Raw genomic sequence first — 20,238 nt, 5'->3', positions numbered from 1 at the left:
TGGCGATGAATGCAATTAGAAACAGATCCTGGTAACATGGCTGGCAGCATTATCAGTGCTATGTCTTAAAAGCAAGCACTGACCCATGGACAGCTGGGGCTAAGAAGATGACAAGACTGCTCTCTTGCCCTCCCACAGGAAAATGGTGGTTACGGTAAATGGGTGTCCTGCTTGGCAACAAGCAAGCTCTTCCTTTGTTATTTCATATTTTTTAGTTCAGTGGTTCTCAACCTTCCCAATGCTGAGACCCTTTTATACAGTTCCTCACGTTATGGTGACCCAAACCATAAGGTTTCTTCGTTGCTACTTCATAACTGTAATTTTGCTACTGTTATGACTCGTAATGTAATTATCAGAGTTTTCCGACTGTCTTAGGAGACCCATGTGAAAGGTCAGTCGGCCTCCAGGTTCCCCAGGTTGAGAACCATTGCTTTAGAGTATATGGGGGAAGCTGCTCTACTACAAGGTTAACAAGTTAAAACACTTACTAATCTGTAAAGCAGCACCCCTTCCCAGTTACAACTAATGAAGTACTTTCTTTCACAGCCCAGCTGTGTCAACAACTGGTTCTGAAGACAGACAGGAGTATCCCACCCTCTGAACACACAATGCCATGCATGAAAACCCAATGAAAAACCTCTTAACACTAACTGTTCTAAACAGTTAAAAATCTGTGATGAGTTCACTATATCATACTTCAAAATACATATACTTTCCGTAAGCAAAGCATATTAGCAAGTGCTTCCTGCAAGAGTTAAATATTTTACACTGAAGGACCCCACCCCACCCCAACCTCCCCATCACCAGGTTCTGACAAAAAGAGGTCTAGGTATTAAGAGAGAGATTTATGTAAACCCATCAAGATGGTTGAGGTTACCTTGAAAGGACGATGCATATCTGGACGTTTGTATCGAAGATAAATCAACCCAGCAACTGCCAGCCCCATAAAAAGCCACCTGGCAAAACTGAGGAAATTCAGAAGACTGTAGAGATCTCCGGAGAAGAGCATTATCATCGTCAAAGGATGCTGGCAGTGGAGGAGAGGAGACAAAGTAAGTGCCCAGAACTGAGAAGGAGGCGGCAATTCCAAGCAACAACATTATAAGTGTCCTTCCAATGGTTATTTATAACAGAAGTCACCATCCTGATGGAAACCTAGATTCCACAAACTTCTTTTCCATATTGTGTTCTGCAACTAAGCCTCAGCTGGAGGGTGCTGTCATCACCCCAGTTTCAGTTGGAACTTTATGTGAATCTGCTGTTTTGTTACTTTGTCAGTTCCTTTCTTTTCACTGACAAGGAGCAAAAGTATTTTCTGTTGCTGTTTAGGTTTTGTGTACATGTGTGTTCATCTATATGCATGTACATAAATGCAGGTATGTTTATAAATGCATGTGGAGGCCAGAGGACAAACTTGGCTATTGTTCTCAGCCTGTCATTCCTCAAGTAACTACCCTGTGAGATGGGGGTCTCTCATTGGCCTAGAACTGGCCAGATAGGCTAGGGTGGCTGGCAGGCCAGTGATCTCCAGGGATCTCCCTGTCTCTGCCTCCCCAGCACTGGGATTATGAACACAAGCCACTATGCCAGCAATTTTAAAAATGTGGTTCTGGGGGGACTAAACTCAGGTTCTCAAGCTGTCAAGGCTAGCACAGTATACAAGCTTCACCTTACTCTAGACAATGTGTTTCCAAAGAATAAAAAGAGAAAAAAAGACATTCAGTCATTCAAGATCAATGTAGAATCAATTATTAGTAAGTTCCCATCATAAATATTAAATGCGGACTCCACTAGAAAACTTAAAGGATGCTCTGAGGTGATTTCTGAGATGCTCTAGGGATCCATACACGGGAAACAACTACGTGGAGGTGAATGTTTTGGTTACTGAATGCAAAACATTGACCTTTTCCTGCTCCAGGTCAACTCTCCCCTTGTGCTAACTGCATGTGACCCTCAAGACCAGGAAAGAAGGAAGCCTAGAGAGTAGGCCAGTAATCCTCTGCAGTGAAACAGCCAAGGATGGCTCGACTGATAGCAGAGGCTTCAATGAAAGCCCTCTTCATGGAATAATACATCCTGTTGCCACAAGTGACATTAGCCTCTAGATTCCTCCCTGAGTGTGTGCACACTTTAAAAAGAAATTTCAGGGAGACATTCTGAAACAAATTAAATGCACAGAGAAGAAAAAAGTGTTCAGTGCTTCCTAGGGCACTCTCGACAGCACATTCCAGTTGAGAAAAAAAATGTTACTAAAATAAAAATGACTATAGCATTGCCAATGGGTATTTGAGGGCTCTTACACCTTTTACAGTCTTTTGTATCCCACATTTCACAAATATTGTTCCCGGCATAGAGAATTCCACAGCTTCAATTTACATGTGGGCTTTCCCTTTCTTCTCTGTAAGGTTGACTCTCACAGGTCTCAGTTACAATCAGAGAACCATTTCACTGCTTAGTGTTTCATCTACGCTTTTATTCTGTTGTGTGTGTTTCATTATGACGGGTCCAGGAGGAGACAACGGGTAATGCCTGCACAGTCTGCTTTTAGCTGAGCTCTGGTCAGTAGGTGAGACTGTGTCCTTACGGTTTTCCCCTTCTTTCCTTTCCTCTGCCAAGGAAAGAAGCCACATCCCTCACTTCCCATTATAAAGCTTGCAAATTTTTTCCAAGGTGAAAGAGAAGTGAGATGAAGCATACCCAGGGCATCCCATACACATCAGAAACACAGAGTCACAGGAAGCCAGGGCAAAATCTCTGGCCTTACAAACATGATACCACCTGAGTTACACTGAGCACCAACTGAGTGCTGAATTAAGATGCCTGTTCCCATTCCCTCTTTTGCTAAAGGCTTTGTGAGGCTCAGTCTAAATATACGTGTTAATGTGCATTACCAAAACAATAACAGCTGGCAGAGGAGTGTGCTTGTGGACATGAATCATGGAGAGGATTTCTGGAAGGTGCCCTTCTCGGGAGGCAACATAAAATAACCTGGTGGGAGAAAAACATGGGAGGTGTTGACTATATAGAATCAATCATTCAAAGAGGTAATATGCTGAAACCCCCAATGCAATATGTATGCATCTTTCTCACACTCAACATGTTGGCATTCTTAGCTGGTCATTTGCAGACAAAGGGCAGATTTCATCCTAAGTCTCATTTTAAGACGTACAATACCTGGGGCATACCCTTTTATGCTTTGAGGAAAAGCATGGCAGCATCTCACTGAGTAGAGCTTTTCCTACAAACGAAGAGCTGTTGGCAAAGTCAGTTCTAGATTGCTAGTGTCAATCCAATCTAGCACACGTGTTTTGCACACACATGTACATGCATGTGGCATTCATATCTATCTGATTTAGATTGTAACATAAGGAAACAAAAGAGATTTTCGTACCATCAAACAAAGCAAAAGGGTTACAGATTGCGGAGTGGTTATTTCTGCTTTCTACTTTACTCTTTTTCGTGGCACCTTCAGGAAAACAAAAGACTTTATCGCCAGAAATAAAAGCTGTTATTAGACTCTGTAGACAGACTCTAAAAAATGCTCAGAGTGAGCTATGTGTAGACACGCAGCGCCCTCTACTGGACAGAATCAAACATGCTTCACTTGTATCTGCTACAAACTTGCATATCCCTTTAAAAACAACAGGTTCGGAAGCACTATTGCTTTTCTCTTTAAAAGTTATCCTTATCACATCCAATCTCTAAAACAGAAATGTGTTTCTGAAAATACATGAACTCGCTCACCTGGAGACAGCGAACACGCCACCGTTCATGGAGCCGAAGCAGGAGAGGGCAACAAAGATCGGGACTGCTAATGAGAAATTTCCCAGCAGCCGCTCGGAGAAGGTCTGGGGAAAGAAAGAACGAAGCAAATTAATGCTTTCCCAGAAAGTGGAATAAAATGAAACAATTTAGGCCAAACTTGCTCTTTGACTTTCTATTAGCCTGGTGCTACGTGAATGTTTTATAATCCTGCTTTTTGGTTAGGGTCAAACTGACTCCACAGACAATCATCAGAAGCGGGTACCATGGCATTGCTTGTCTCGGACCTGTGGACAAAGGTCTAAACAGTCGCCTCCTCTCTCTCCTCAAAGCAACGATCCATTTACTGAATCTTTATCAGCTATGATGTATAACGTCTCTGGCTCTGATCAGAGGAAGAGGCTCAATTCGGGAATTCTACTTTTAGAGACAGAGATGGTTCTGCACAATACCTGCCCTTTAGCCCAGAAAGCCTCCTATTTATGATCGGGGTATAGATTCGCCCTCACAAGAGTTACAGGTATTTGTTTCACATACCAACCCTGGTGCTAGACGGTAAAACAAGACAATCGACAAGCTGATCATTTATGGCGTGCGAATGAGCCCGTCTGCACCGTTCTTTCCCCCAGTACAGTCATACCAGCTGAACCTGTTTAAGGAGTTGGCCCTCCCCCACCCTAGGAAGCTGTCATTTCCTTCCAGGGTTTCCTGTAAAAAGCTAGAACACAATTCCAATCCTGACAAGTGACAGGAAATATAAAAGGTAGAAAAAGTTCTGAGATTTCCTGTGGGCTGTCACACATGCCACCCTGTACATTTCTATGAAGGATACACTTTATATTTTTTTATGTATGATTTTTTTCATTATTTCTTGATGCAGCTGGGGCTATGCAATTAACAGACCCCATTATGCTCTCCAAAAATTAGTGCTGCCCTTTGCCTAGAAAGGTGAGGCAACTGACCAGACACCCAGAAGCTTTATACACGTCACTGCCCGATAGTACGCCTGGCAGTGGACAAAGCCCTTTTCATACAGTGAACCCATACATTGGTTCACACAAAATGAGATAATTATCCCCTGTGGGTGGTGTTGATAGGAAGCGATCCTATTTTAAAAGGAACTGACTGACATTCATGAATGGGAATGTCATTGGATGCTTTTATTTTTTTTCACCCTTCCTGCTTTTGAGTTAATGAGTGAATTCTTTCTTACAAGCTAAACCGTTCGAGCAAAATAAAAGTCTGTGTGACATAACAGCAGTCTCATAACATGATTTTCGGAAACAAGTATGATCCTGTGGTCAAATAAATTGGGGGGAATTCTTTAGAATTATATGTATATATTTCTTATGGAGCTACAATGCACACTGGCATCTTCAAGTATTACAGCAACATGTCTTTAACATCTAATTGACTAGTTGTTCCCAAATTTATGAGTACCCCAACGCCACTATTCCAAGGTTATGCTAGAAATAGATAGCCATGGTCCACCTGAAATTTCAAGAATGATAATTTGAAGAGAGAATTCAAGTCAACATCTGAAAAGTTTATACCCAGAAATGAGAAGAGTGGGTCTCACTTTGGAAATCAAAACCTGCATTTATTTACATTCAGTAACAGTCCACCTGTCCTTAGAGACATGCTGGGGAAATAATTCCTTATTCTAAGGAAGCCTTGGTGGAGTTTTAGGCAGCTATATGTGGAAATGTTTTCTAGGAGATTAAAATCAAAACAAAGAGGATCTATGGCAGAGGTTAGCTGTATCATAGGATATACCCTAAGTAAGGTGTGCTCAAAATTTTCAGAATATTATCATTCAGGTCAAGAAAAAATCACTGACTTCCAAAACCCGTTCTCCTCAAGGGAATCACTACAAAGCTCCATCAACTCATTAACCTAAATTTGAACTGGCATGATTTTAATGTGGACTTACCACTGCCACAGCATTGGATAGCAACAACTCCTCAGCACTGATAGTCGTAAAATAGGCCACATTTGTTAACACATAGCCAACTGTGATGATGGCCATGGAAATGCAGATCGCAAGGGGGATGTTTCTGTAATACACAGACATCACTCATGAGACATTATGAATTCTCTGCTACCAAAGAATATAAAAGACTGGTTCCAGTGAAGGATGTCATGGCCTTGGCCATGATTGAAGGCTCTGCTGGCATATGGAGGGACATTTTATCAGAACAAAATATCTTTGCAATTTAATGAGATTCAATGGAGGCGGGTATTTTGTATAACTTGTCTATTGCCTCATCCCCAAATATATAGGTCTGTCCCTTTCTTTGTTCCATGAATGTGATCACCATGCTTCTACTAACCTCACAGTCACCTGGAAGGCTTGTTAAAGCACAGGCCACTGAGCCTATCCCCGAGTTTCTGATTCAATGGGATCAGTATCACTCCTATGTTGCTAGGAGACCCTGATGCTGCTCACTGGGGACCACATACCTTTCTGATATTAATCCACTGTACTGACAGCTCCTTATTTTTGAATTTTCTTATTTGAATTAGAAACAAGATTGTTTCACATGTCAATTCCAATTCCAATTCCTTCTCCCTCCCCTCCTCCACGGCCTCCCCCTGCCAACTAACACCCTACCTATCCTGTACCCTTTCTGCTCCCCAGGAAGGGTGAGGCCTTCCATAAGGGGGTCTTCTGAGTCTGTCATATCCTTTGGGATAGGGCCTAGGCCCACCCCCTTGTGCCTAGGCTCAGGGAGTATCCCTCTATGTGGGATGGGCTCCCAAAGTCCATTCCTATGCTAGGGTTAAGTAATAATCTACACTACAAGGGGCCCCATAGATTTCTGAGGTCTCCTGACAGCTTTTTAAACAGAGTCCTCCAATGCATCTTTCATATTCAGTGTTTTCCCCTTAGGCAGCTTGTGGTGCCAACAAGTGAAGACTTTCGGAAGCAAGAGAGTGAGGTGCATCTATCTTCATGACATGATGGCAATAGGAGTTTTGTATGTAAGAGAAGTGTTCACAATAATGACTACTCTGCATGGCCCTGCTGTGAGTTCAGAGGACTCTCAAGATCATAAGCATCTAATAAAGCAGCCGTGCAGATAATCCCATGAAATTAGAGGTGACATGCTGTGAAGTATGGACGACTGGACAGTGTTGACACTGTGTGGCCTCGAGAAGTACCCAGCACAAATGCAATATTATGTCTTCATTTAATGCAGTGGGAAAGCCAGAAAGCTACTGACCCTCATAATTTGATTCCATGTTACCGATACACATTACTTGCTTAACATAATCGCCTCTTCAGACCCTTTCCAGTTCAGACAACTTAAACCTTCAACTCCCTGCACAAAAGCTGGTCATTTTTTTTTTCTAGCCATCCTGCTATCAGCCCTCATAGATGCTTCCCCCTGCTGGGTGCCACTAATGAAGACCTCAATATAATTTTTTCCAAGATGAAAATGCTGTTCTGAACTAGGAGGGGAAAGGCATAGCCGGCCTTACTGGCCAAGCTAGATGTGTTTAACACACTGAGTCCCAGCTCATTATACTGAATGGCAATATTCCCTGTCGAGAACAGGCAAAAGGAGCTAGTCAGCAACTGCCATTCATTATGCTGCTTGCAGCCTGACACTTGCCCTGATCCCCAAAGCCTTCAGCCTTGACCTCTAAATCCTGGCATCTGAACATGAAAGTAGCAGATGTTCTCTATCCCCAGTGTGAAGAAGGTCCCGTGGAATTTCCTGTGAGCACCATGACAGGCCTTGCTAGCTGTAATTGATATGTGCTAAATTTAAGTCGAAATTAAAAAAAAAATCCACCTGGCCAATGAAATACAAGGGGGTGGTGCAATTAAAGATGAATTCTGTTTCTCTGAAAGTCTGGATGACATTGCAAAGGGGTAAGCAGGAAGAGATGAGTTATATATTCCCCTTCTCAGTCATTCATTGACTTATGTGGAACTTGGGTTATTTCAGCTGGTATAATAGCCCCACCTGGAGACTACATGCTTTGGGTAAAGGAAGATGGAGATACAAAGAAGGGGAGATACAGACCCTCCATTCCTTCCAAGCACATGACTGATTAAGATATGTTAAGATTCTATTAAAAAAACTGAGGTGATATTGCTCAGTGCAGTGGGGTGACTAACTTTCACAAGATAAGGAATATGGTCATCGATGTGGAATAATCCTTTTGTGCAGTGAAGATTTGCCACTCAGATTGGTTTAATAAAAAGCCAATTGGCAGGTAGCCAGGCAGGAATGATAGGAGGGACAACCAAACTAGGAGAATGAAGCGTGAAGTCAGAGGAGACACAAGCCAGCTGCCAAGGAAGCAGGACATGTAGAAGATGAGGTAACAAGCATAGATAAGAAATATGGGTTAATTTAATGTAAGATCTGATTAGTAACAAGCCTGAGCTATCGACCAAGCATTTATAATATATATGAAGTCTCCCAGTCAGTTATTTAGCAAGTGGCTGCTGTTTATTTGGGAGCAGCCGGTCAGGACAGGAAAACTGCCTACAAGTCATACCATATAATGCAGAAAAATAACAGAAAAACACATCTGAAACTTTTGACTATGGTCCTCCCAGCAAAAACTGAGTTTCCTAGCCCTGTATCTCAAAGCTAGACCCCTGCAGGGTCCATTTCTCAGTATGTATCTCAGTGGGGCTTTCATTACCATCTTTGCAGAGGGCAGGCTTAGTTAACCCAGCCTTCTAGGTTATTGTCCTTCTTTCTCAGGTTGCCACTAACAAACGTAACAGCAGCAGTTATAGCTATTGGGCTGTTACTGGCCCCAACATTCTATGAAATATTCTACATATCTGCCTCATTTTGTCCTTGGAAATTCCTGTAAGCTGGAAACATCAGCACTATTTTATTGATGAAGAATAGCATCTTTTGAGTTTAAATAACTGTTCAAGGATACCTAGCTGGTGAGTGAAATCCAGTGTGCATGACCTAACCTGAAATCAGGGCATTTTTAACCCTAAAGTATGTACTCCCTCACACAAGTGTGGCTCCCTTAGCTCTATTAAGTTCATGGAAATTAAGCCATAGAATATTAAGTGAGTTGGGGAAGTCTCATCAAAACTATATTTCTTGGAGAATACGTGTAAAGGAAGGGGAAACATTCAATGATTTTTATCATGTTTCTGTACAGCACAAATTGTAGTGTCAGAAGGGTGTCCTCAGATATGTTATCATTTTATGGAACTGATTATTTATTGCTATTATTATTGTGGTTGTTACTATTATTTAAAAGAAAAAATGTTCACTTGATGAATTTCCCCAAACATGTTTGTATACAAAAGGGGAAAGAGTCTACATGCTTGTCAAATAAATTGTAATGAGTTATTAACAAATGTGCTGTGGAGCCAAATATGGTAGGTAGCCCTTGGGAGGGGCAACCACAGGCAACTGAAATATGAAATCCGAAGAGTGAGATGGTATATTGTGGAGTACAATAAGCCATGATCCTCTCTAATTAGATAAAATGAAGCCATAGGAATTAAGAGACACTGTGGCTACAGAGCCACTAGCATTGCTGACCATCTCCATGTTCCTTTCCAATTTGAAGGAAGGGGAAAGTATGGGGCAGATTCTGTGGTTGCCTTGCTGTAAACAGCATCAATTTTCTAAAGCAAGTAGCTGGCCTGATCGGGGCTCGGCGCTATGTGGTTAAGTTCTGTTTACAAGTATCAAAGCCTATGAAACACTGTGTGAGCTGATAAAAGCTATTTGACCATGCCAGAGTGATCTTTCTGGATGCTTTATATACAGAGGGCAGATAAGCACTGTTAGGAACCCAAGAGGAAGGCCAGTGGCACAGGAAATGAAAGGAATTAGAGGAAGGAGCACAGAGGCCAGGGGTGTTTCAAAGCTCTCAAATTACTGAGAGGCAGACACCCATCCTAAATGGTAACAAAAGCATTAGCTTTTTGATGAACACAAATGAGACACCTGTAAACCCTCCTCTTTCTCAAGTGTTTGAATATGTTTGCTATGATGAACAAAACACAAATTTAGTGAGAAGAGGTCCCTCATCCTCAAGAGCCTTCCGTCATTACGTATGCCTTTTCCGATTAACAGGTAATGAGTGTGTGTATGATACTTTTATTAGCTGAAAATTGTCTTCAAAAATGTCTCAGATAGTCTTCCTACTTCTTAATTTAAATTGGCATCTCCAGCCATTCTGGCACACAAGGAAGAATGTTTTATTCTTGGAAACTACTAAACTGAAAGTCTGAAATGTCTGCTCAGGAGCTCCTTTTCCATTTCTTTTTGTTATGGGTGATGGCTTGTTTTCCAAAAGTGATGGAAGGGTATTTGTCTTTTAAGAATCTGCCTAGCCCCCACAAAGACACTTGATACTGAAGTAGATGTGCTGCATTTCCGACCATTGTGAAATGATACATAAAATGATTAAATAAAATGCACAATCATATGTTTAAGTAGGAGGTAACTCCCATATTTTTTTAAACAGAGAAGCCCAGGCTGACAGGGGTTAGTGAACTGGATCAAAGGCCCAGAAGCAGTGAGTAGAGAGCTGGAACTCAAAGCCAACCTCCCAGGTGCTTTGAACTCCTCATCTTGACTGTTTAGTGCTGACTTTTTTCTCAAGTTCAAGATCCATGAGGTCCTGGTATGTCAACAGATGCACATGGTGTTTATGTTAAAAAAAAATCCATTATCAGGCCAATTGTTCTATTCCATATCTGATGCCATGCATGTGTGACTATGAATCCAACAGCCACTCAAAGTGGAGAATCTGCTAAGTATGCTAGTATTAACCACCAGAAAGATTTTTTCCAGAATTTCAGTTTGGGCAGAAGGAGCTACTGTTGTAAAATCAGAATGAGTAAACCCAGCTTGATGCTGTAGTCCTTCAAGGAAACATCAAAATTAATGGGAGTTTTGCAACTCAGATGACCAGAGTAAAGCCCTAATCATTTGAATTTAGGATAGTCCAAGATTGTTTATAACATGAAAAAAATGCCTGAAGACTGTTGTGACCCAAGCCTTTTAATCTCCTGAGTCACCATGATGACTTAGAAATCATTGCCCCCATTTTATCCCCTCAGTCACCATGATGACCTAGAACTCACTGCCCCCCATATTATCTCCTCAGTCACCATGATGATCTAGAACTCATCATCCCCCGTTATCTCCTCAGTCACGATGAGGACCTAGAACTCACTAAACCCTAGGGATGTGCTTTATGTTTGAAATGAGATATGAGCCCAGACATAGTAGTAGACAATTAAGCTATTAAAAAACAAAACAAACAAATAAACACACATACAACCTGCTCTTATATACTCTGGAACCTTCTAAGTGGTTCATGTTTCAACTTTCTATTTAGAATGCATTATTATTTCAATGTATTAATGGGAAAGAAAGGACAAAAATGTTGTGATCAAGAAGAACAAAACCCAGCAAACTTCTTAATGTAAAAAGCAAAAAGTAAGTAAGTAAAGGAAAACTAGCATTTTTCAAAGATTTTTAAAAGTCTGCTGGGAAACAGGGGGCTTAGGGATTATGTTCCTGAAATGCAGCCTTGCTTCATTGCAGCATAAAGTATCTATAATTATATTAAGTACCTTCCAATTCTAACTATTTATTTTAGAGACATACATGTTTCAGATTTTCTCTATAATGACTTTGAAAGGTTTATCTTTTTTTTTTCACAAATTTGACCAGGAAATAATCAAACATCATTAACTCTCTCTTTTGGATTCAACAACTTCCTTTCTTTCATTATCACTGCTATTAATTTTTTAAATTTTCAGACTATGGTTGTGTATGACAGACCAAATATTAATAAGCTTATTTCAAAAAAAGGCTTCACACATTTTATGCACATGACTTTATGTCCACACATGTTATTCATGCTTCCTGAGCCTTGCTCATAGCACTATCTTCAGCAATCCCAGAGGTTGGACTGTCCCATGTGGTCATGTACTCACTCACTTTTAGCAATGGGAGGGAGGTTATAACTATTAGTGACAATTTTCTGTGGTTCTGTTCATATGCAACTCCTATTTGTTTTCAGGGATTTTTGCCTCAGTGTCATTTATGGTAGTGTTGCCACATCTCTAGTTTTCCATTAAGAGTGGGAATAAGATATTAAAACATACAAAAGAAACACATTTGAGGACATGCAGAAAGCAACTGAGGAGAAGGTGTAGTTTGACAATAAAAGAAAAAAAAAACATATTAAGAGGAAGGAAAAACCAGATGAACCTGTTTAACGTTCTTAAAGTTCTTAAAGGATCTGTGTTGGTGCCTAATGACCATTCTGGAGCACAGTTGAACATACTGACACAAGAAGCATATTGTGACTGTGACGTAAGTGCAAACAAAGATAGCACTGAGTTCAGGCTCCATCCCCCACTTCTCACGGAGCACAGCAAGACTATGGGTAGTTGTGCTGACACATTCCAAATACAGTACCATTGTCTCATCTAAATCTCACCATTCTCTGTCTCCACAGATGAAGAGGTCCAGAAACAGAAAGAGAAGACAGACAGACCTGGGAGGAGATGTGAGAAATGAATAGACACAGCTTAAGATTGGAGGCCCACAAGAGGCTCAGGAGAAAACACACATATATAGGAATGCCTAAAGGGGAGCACAGAAAAAAAGACAAAGAAAAAGGTCAAAAAAAAAAAAAGGATCAAGTTTCCCCCAAAACCTCACAGGACAAGTGAAGAGAAACATAAATTTACAACTCAGAAACATAGGGTAATAAGCAAGCACAAACATAAATATAAGCATTTTATCCTGCAAACACTTTATTTTTTGTCCCACTCCCTGAAATAAACTCATGACTAAATAAAATTATGCAGCAAAATGTAGCATGAGCATAAATTTTCATTTGTTTCCACTTTATACAGTCTCAAAAACTCCGCATTGTGTGCATCTCATTTTTTCTCATTTTCTGAAGATTTAGTGTGTGTCCTCTGGATACATTATTGTTATCTATATTTATCATGAACAAACACAAGCATATTTTAGGCAAGTTAAGACAAAACTGCTTTAAATTAAATGCTAGCAATTAAATCATAGGATGAAATATCTTAATAGTAATAAATTAAATTCCACAGTAGTGGTTAGTTCTTAATTTTGTTATGACATGCTTATAATATTTCTCTTACCATTTCATTATTTTCCTCATTATCTGACCCAAAGTATACTGTGGTCTCAGTGAACCACTTTTTACAACAGTGTTCCAAAAACTCAGATTTATGAATAAGGCATGTAACTACACACCAGTTTGTGTTCCTCTTTCAAAACTACATTATTCCTGAGAGGTTGCCACCTAGGGAAAAGCCCAGTTACCAGACTTCCTCATATGTAGGAGGGAATGTGACTCATTTTTAACAATGGGAACTGAGTAGATGAGTGAGTTAAAAGCTAAGATGGCTACTACCCTGTCCTACCTGGGAGCTGGTTTTTGTTAGTCAATGCTCCATCACTGTAGTGAAACCTCCGCCCGCCCCCAAGAGAGTAAATATCTGAATAAATGAGTGTCCTCTCATTGTTTTGATGTCACCTGACCCTGTTGCTTGAGGCTGTGACAAGGCTGCACTACACGGCTGGAGTGTGTAATAGGACAAAACCTTTCCTCTCATGTTATGGCCAAAGAGCAAAACTGAGGTAAAAGAAGGGAACACGGTCACATAATCTCCTTCAAAGGTAAACTTCCATTGACTCAAAGACCTCCCAGGAGGTCTGTGGAGCAGTTTTCTCCTAGATAAAGAGCTCTGTCCTGAAGGGAAGCTCCAGTAAGACTCCGGATGTTCTAAGGAGAGGTGGAAATTCCATCCTTCAGGGAAATCCCTTAAAACTCAGAAAGAAAACAACTCAAGGCTTCAGGAAGTCCCTCCAGTCTTCATCTATATCCAGTAAGGACTATTGAGAGACATGCTCAAGCATGTCCAGCTACCTCTAAGAGACAGAGACCAGCTGAGATGCCTCTACAAATGCTGAGCTGCCTGCAAATTCTGCAGTGTACTTGTGCCAGGTTCCCAGGTTTTCTGAAAACCCTGAGCTAGAATGAGGCTTTTGGTGACAGGCTAGTCTTTGAGTCATTTTGCTCCTGTAATTAACCTCTTACCTATACTCCTAAAAGTAACCCCAATGAGTTTATTGGTTCATCAAGTTATACTCTGCTAGAATCCACGTTTTAGTCTATTGTCAGTTCCCTACATTTTGTCTTCCCAGGAATAGTGTCTCACAATAAAGCCACACCTCTTAATGATTACATCACCTCCTAATAGTACCACACTTGGACCACATCTTTATTTCTGTCCATTGTGGGGGAGAGGAATTTATCCTGAAAACTGAAGCAAGACTATTTCCTGAAAAAACCAAACCATGGGAGGAAATCTGAATTGCAGAATTAACACAGACAAAAGCCTACCAGGGAGCCAGACACACCCAAAATAGGAAGCTCTAAAATTTAAGAAGTAACCTTTCGGTGGTTGAAAGCCACAGGCATTATGTGGATTGACTGTTAGTTCAAGAAGCATTAACCAAAATAATCAAAGAATAAAGGACTTCCTTTGTATGTATCCATTTCTTTATATTTATAGATTTTAATTAGTGTAGATAAGGCTGAAAACATAACCTCATTAAGTAATATTGTATAATATATTATCGAGTTCCAAAGATGAGCAATTGGCATAAAATTCTTTATGAACTAAATGACAATGTCAAATCAAAGTGGATATTTATCTAAACAAATTAGAGAAAATCAATCATTATTCAATTTTCCCAGAAATAGCAGACACCTCTTATGGTTTGCTATTTTTAAGTAATACGAGTCTCTTGAACTCCTGAAAATTTCCACCAATCTAACAAAGAGAAAAACACAATTATCCACTTTTCTCCCCAAGGATGCAAAATTAAACAAACTCCAATGATGAAAGCAAGGTGGCATGTACTGTGTCTGCCTACTGCTGGGTGATATAGACGAATTGGTGTCAAAAATCTTCAAGCTGAGTTGGGGGGTGGTAGGGGAGGAAGGGAGGGAGAAGGGAACTGGGATTTTCCTGTAATTCAATCTTGTTTGTAATTCAAATAAAAAAATGATAAAAAAATCTTCAACCTGTAATGTACAGTTTGTAGGAACTGACAACATGTTGCACACATAAACTAGGCCAATCACATTTCTGACAGACAATGAGAAATGGTGCAGATAGACACATGGCCATTCAATTTGACAAACAAACTATTGCTTCTGCCACCAAAGTTGCCTCCAATATCTCTGACCAATGATGTCAGGTCAAATTAATAGCAATCTTTTTAACTTTCACACCTGGTAGTCAAATTGGATCTCTAGGCATCAGGATATAAGGAAGACAGTGAACAAAATGATGGAGTACTCTTAAGTTAGTTCAACCAGTTAAATCTACTTTTGTCACTTAATTAGCAGAACCCTCTTTAAAAGAATGCCGTGATCCTGAATTTTAAGGTAATTTTACAATTATGGCCCTAAAAAGTTCTTTTATGCCTTACTTAATATTTTGGTTTCAACTATGACTTTCTAAGGAATATCTTAAATATAAAAATTAGGCTTAAAAAGTGTCTGTATATAGATAATTACATAATTTGTGTATATCTGAGCCTGTAAAGTTCAAAATAATTTTAATACTATAGTAATTGAGGAAAATTTTAGTAGAAAAAGCTAATCTGAGCAAGAAAAAAAGCATTAAGTAGATGAAGGAGCCAGTAGCTATGGTCTGGCTTTAGTCAAGGTGGCAAACCCCCTGTTGCAGGGCACATGACATAGCAGTTTAGGGGAATGTGGGAAAGCGAAAAACTAGAGTTGATGGGCTAAGCACCCTGCCAGTTTGGAGAGATAATATGTCATTGTCAAGAAAGTGAGGATGGAGACTCCTGGCTAGAAGAGTTGACAGCTGCCTGAAAAGGTCACAGAGGCCCACAGAATGGCCGAGCCTGGTCAAGCCCTCCCTTTCCTCTTCTCAAGCTGTCCAGCTATCAAGATTAATGTTCCCACAGGAAGTGGAATGCTGTGATCTTTTCTCTTTCAGCAAAAAGTAAACCTTTTGAAAACTACACTTTCATGCATTCATCTTATATTTACTAATATCTTTTCTTAGGTCACAGTTGCACAAGCAAACCTCTCTCTGAAGGGAAAATATTATCAAGGCAAACATACTGCCTGATGACTCGGTGACACACTACCCAAAGGAAACAGAGGGGGATGCACAAAATCATTGATCCCTCATGCCCTTTCTCTTCCATAATTTCCCTCATCTTTTCTCTCATATCCCCAGAACTAAAAATTTCCAAATATACAATCTTAATGTAAATAGTTTGGAGGATCTTTAAATGTCACCCCAACTCTTACTTTGATATTTAGTCAACTTGATTTCATGGGATGATTAGGAAGTCTCTACATTCCAGTCTGAAAGTTGGGCCTCAGTCACAGGTCCATCACTAGCAGAAACACAAGAATATTGGATTGATGGAGTCTAGAACCCACTTCCTAGAATGATCATTCCTCCACAATTTTTGAAAAAAGCATCCTAGAGGATTCACTGAGGCAGGGAAGTAATTGCTCTTAAACCAGAGTACCAGAATGTAGTTTTGCCTCTTCTTTTTTTGTCTCTCAGAGGACAGAAGAGGCACCAACTTTCCAATCTCCTCTGTCCTCTAAAGATGTGTTGCTGTCCTCAGCAGGCACACAGCACATCAGAGCACTTTCCATCATCACCATCTAAAAGTGCCAGCCTGACTGAAAGAAAAACGACCATCACAGAAGATAATTTAGTGGATAAGTGAGTTGTCCACCCTCCTGATTCTACACAGACTCTATGTGATCAAATCACGGACCATGGATCACACCACCATAAACACTCACAGTGAGGCTTCATAAGTCACTGGATTTTATAATGTTGGCATTTATCAAAACTTAATTGTATCCATTATTAACACCTGAATTTCAGGAGAGTATACACAACAATACTATAAAGGTAACTGCCAACTGTATCTAGCAAGCTAACTGACACCAAGCTCATGGACTTGACCAACTTTTCCACATATCTTCTATTTGCTAATTATTATAAGTAGAGTGATTCAAATATCAAATTTACAGAAATTCAGTGGTGGAATCTAAAATTCAAATAGGACTGAGGTAGGAGCCTATCCCCCTTAAAAGACAGTTTATCCTGGATTTTCAGATTCTGGTTCATCAAAGTATACCCCCCCACACACACACACCCTCAGAGACCCTTTCCCCCTTTTTCTAGGTAGGTCTCAGAACAGTGTTTTGAAGTCTTTCTTTATGTGTTAGTTAGCACTAGACAAATTCCACTAAGGAAATAAGTGTTTCCTGAGTATTTTAAAGCACCCCAAGGATTTCCTCTAAGTCTCCAATGAAAACATCTTTGAAGGGCATTTTCAGGACAGTTTGTCCCTCTCAAGTATAACTGATTTGTGCTTCTCTCTCTCTCTCTCTCTCTCTCTCTCTCATCTCTCATCTCTCATCTCTCATCTCACACACACACATGGAGAGAGAGAGAGAGAGAGAGAGAGAGAGAGAGAGAGAGAGAGAGAGAGAGAGAGAGAGAGAAATTGCACATGTGCGTGCTCGTACCTGCAAAGACCAGAGGACAGCCTTGGGTAGTTTGGGTAGTTTCACAGGTGCCTTCCATCTTTTATTTGATATGGTGCCTCTCTTAGGCTGGAACTTCTCCAAGTAGCCAACCAACTGCCAGGGGTCTGTCTGTCTCTTACATCTACAAGAGTATGTTTCTTTCCTGTTCTGTTTTCCTTTGGGGGTTTGGGTTTGTTTTTTATTTGTTTGTTTGTTTGTTTGGGCAATTTGACCAACACAAGCTAGAGTTATATGTGATTGAGAAACCATTTCTATTAGATTACCTGTAGGTAGACAAGCCTGTGTGCTGTGGAGCAATATTTGTATACTATAAAGATGCATTGCTCTCATTGTTAATAAAAAGCTGACTGGCCAATGGCTGTGCAGAATTTTCTGGGCAGAGAGAATGCTGGGAAAAAGAGTGAAGCCAGGAGTCACCAGCCAGCAGCCAGACCAAAAGGAAGCAGCATATGCAGGACAGGTAAAAGCCATGAGCTTGGGGCAGCACATAGATGGATAGAAATGGGCTAATTTAAGCTATAGGAAGTAGTTAGTAATAAGCCTGGGCTATGAACCAAACATTTATAATTAATAATAAATCTCTGAGTGGTTGTTTGGAAAGGGTTGGTGGAACACAGCTGATTGAGATTCCCCCCTAAAAAAAAACCTCCACCAACACCTGAAAAATTGATTGAATTATTGATTGCTGAATAATATGGGAGGGCCTGGATAGTTGTGGGTGATTCTACCCCTAGGCACATGGTACTGGACTGTATTAGAAAGCAAACTAAGCAACACACAAAAAGCAAGCCAATAAGCAGTATTCCTTTATAGCCTCAGTTTCCATTATTGCCTTGAATTCCTGCCCTGACTTCTCTCAGTGATGGAGTGTGGCCTGAGAGCTAAAAAATAAACTAAACCCTTTCTTCTCAAAAAGTTGCTTTTGGTCATATGTTCATCATAGCAATAGAAACCTAAGAATGACAAATCGTTATGACCAGGTCACACACCATGGAGTCTAGGAATGAAGTTTAGTTTCTCACATTTGCAAACCAAGATGAGCTATTTCTCTAGCCCAAATATAACTTACTTTTATGAAAAAGACTTTTGTATTCTATGGTTTCTCTTAATTTTTAAAAAATATTCTATGTATATAGGTGTTCTTAACTGCTAAGTAATCTCTACAACCCTGGTATGTGTTAAATTGTAAACTTTTTTGTATTTTCTTTCTAGGACATCTCCTATAAGAAAAAAAATCTTATTAAAACAGGAAGAGACAGTTACTCCATCAGAAGCTAAAACTTAGACTTTTTTTAATCAATTGAAATAAAACTAAGTTTTATAGTAGCCAGAAGACACAAAAGAGAGCAAATTTAAGTCACTTCAAGAAAATGATGCCATTCTTTTAATTCATACTCTTTCTTACATGACTTTCACAACCATGTGATAAGTCAGCAAAGATCCCAAAAGAAGATTCCAGAAAAGTAAATGAAAGCAACGGGGGAATTTTCATCCCACCAAAGTGTTGTGTGGATCCCAAGTTATAAAATCTCTCAGAACACCTGATTTATAAACAGAATAACACCACTCAATTTTAATAAAAAGCAGAAACCTCCTGGATTCATGCAGCAGTCACACACAAACATTTTTCCTTAAAACACAGACTGCCTGGAAACCAATGCTGGATCAAGGATATGTTACACCTCTGCAAGGCTCCCTGTCAAAACAGTGTGCGATTGCATAGACATCACAACTGCATTTGTTTGTGTTTAATTTTTTTCTAATGTATAATTTACATATACCAAATACCCTGGAACCACCACGGGGAAATACGCTGGTGATAAAATAAGCCAATATCACCACTGTAAGGATTCAGGCATTATGCTGGCCTGCCCCTGTCATCTGGCAGTATGCACTCAGGCAGTACCCTGGTCAGCCCAGACTTCAATGGTTGAGTAGTATGCACGTAGGTGCAAAGGACCCCTTTAAAAGAAAGACATCCCCCCCTTCTCTCTTTTTCCCTCTCTATTTCTAGCTGTTCCCTGGGGCAGACAGGCCATTTTCCTTTAACTGTCTCCCTCTTCTCTTCCGTCCTATCTCTGTTTCTGTCTTTGTCTCTGTCTCAGTGTCTCTTTCCCTCTTTTCTCTTTTCTTCCTCCCATTTCCCTTTCTAATAAAACTTCTCACTAAGCTCTGTCTGTCTGGCATGCTTGTCCCCTGTCTCAGACACCCAGGCTTGCCATGGAATCCTCCAAGGTCCCCCACTCACATTATCATAACAACCACTTTGTAAGAAAAGTAGCAAACACTGAAAAATATGGTTTCCATGTTTCTTTGGTGGGTGCATTCCTTCAAAAGAAAAGAAATATGCCAAGAAGAAAAGTATGTAGTATTCTTTTTAATGTAGAATAGAATCTATGTAATTACTTAGAAAATACATTTATTATTTTTCCAACATGGGACAAAATATTACTTCTCATGACTATGAACCCAAAGAGTTTTGAAGTATTTATATATAATAAACGTAACTAATATTTAATCCTCAGTGAGCAATGTTAGTAATTGTAAATATCATAAGCAATATTTCTTTGTGTTACCATTGGTACTTCTGTTAATATTTTAGCATGTTAGCTTGTTAAAAGTATTCTGAAAATAGAAAATCATGTTTTAAAAGTGCTGTTTTAGTGATTTCAGAGACTTAAGAAGGCCAAAAAGAAAAAAAGATTAATGCCAGTCACAACTACTTTCATTCATTAATTTTCTTTTAATCAGAAAGGACAAAAAGAAGGAAGCTTAATAATTAAGCATGGCACATGGAGAAAGAAACATATGGAGAAATATATCTGCCACAAAATTATA

At 39.9% G+C, this 20,238-nt stretch overlaps 1 protein-coding gene across 5 annotated transcripts in view; it reads right to left on the bottom strand.

Moving 5' to 3' along the window:
- Nucleotides 1-20,238, bottom strand: part of Slc7a11 (solute carrier family 7 member 11) — an 80,691-nt gene that overhangs the window by 15,491 nt on the left and 44,962 nt on the right. For all 5 annotated transcript variants that reach the window (XR_004772197.1, XM_027394927.2, XM_035452058.1 and 2 more), the window contains 4 exons: nucleotides 5,696-5,819; nucleotides 3,745-3,848; nucleotides 2,892-2,988; nucleotides 878-1,027 (listed from right to left, as the gene is read on the bottom strand). Coding sequence is in view for 4 of the 5 variants with exons in the window: in XM_027394927.2 (XP_027250728.1) it covers nucleotides 878-1,027; nucleotides 2,892-2,988; nucleotides 3,745-3,848; nucleotides 5,696-5,819 (475 nt within the window). In the remaining variant the exon portion in view is untranslated. The remainder of the gene's footprint in view (nucleotides 1-877; nucleotides 1,028-2,891; nucleotides 2,989-3,744; nucleotides 3,849-5,695; nucleotides 5,820-20,238) is intronic.

This window comes from Cricetulus griseus (genome assembly GCF_003668045.3).
Source record: "Cricetulus griseus strain 17A/GY chromosome 1 unlocalized genomic scaffold, alternate assembly CriGri-PICRH-1.0 chr1_0, whole genome shotgun sequence".
NCBI lineage: Eukaryota > Metazoa > Chordata > Mammalia > Rodentia > Cricetidae > Cricetulus > Cricetulus griseus.
The sequence above is the reverse complement of the archived record's forward strand: the minus strand, read 5'-3'. Positions and strand labels throughout refer to the sequence as shown.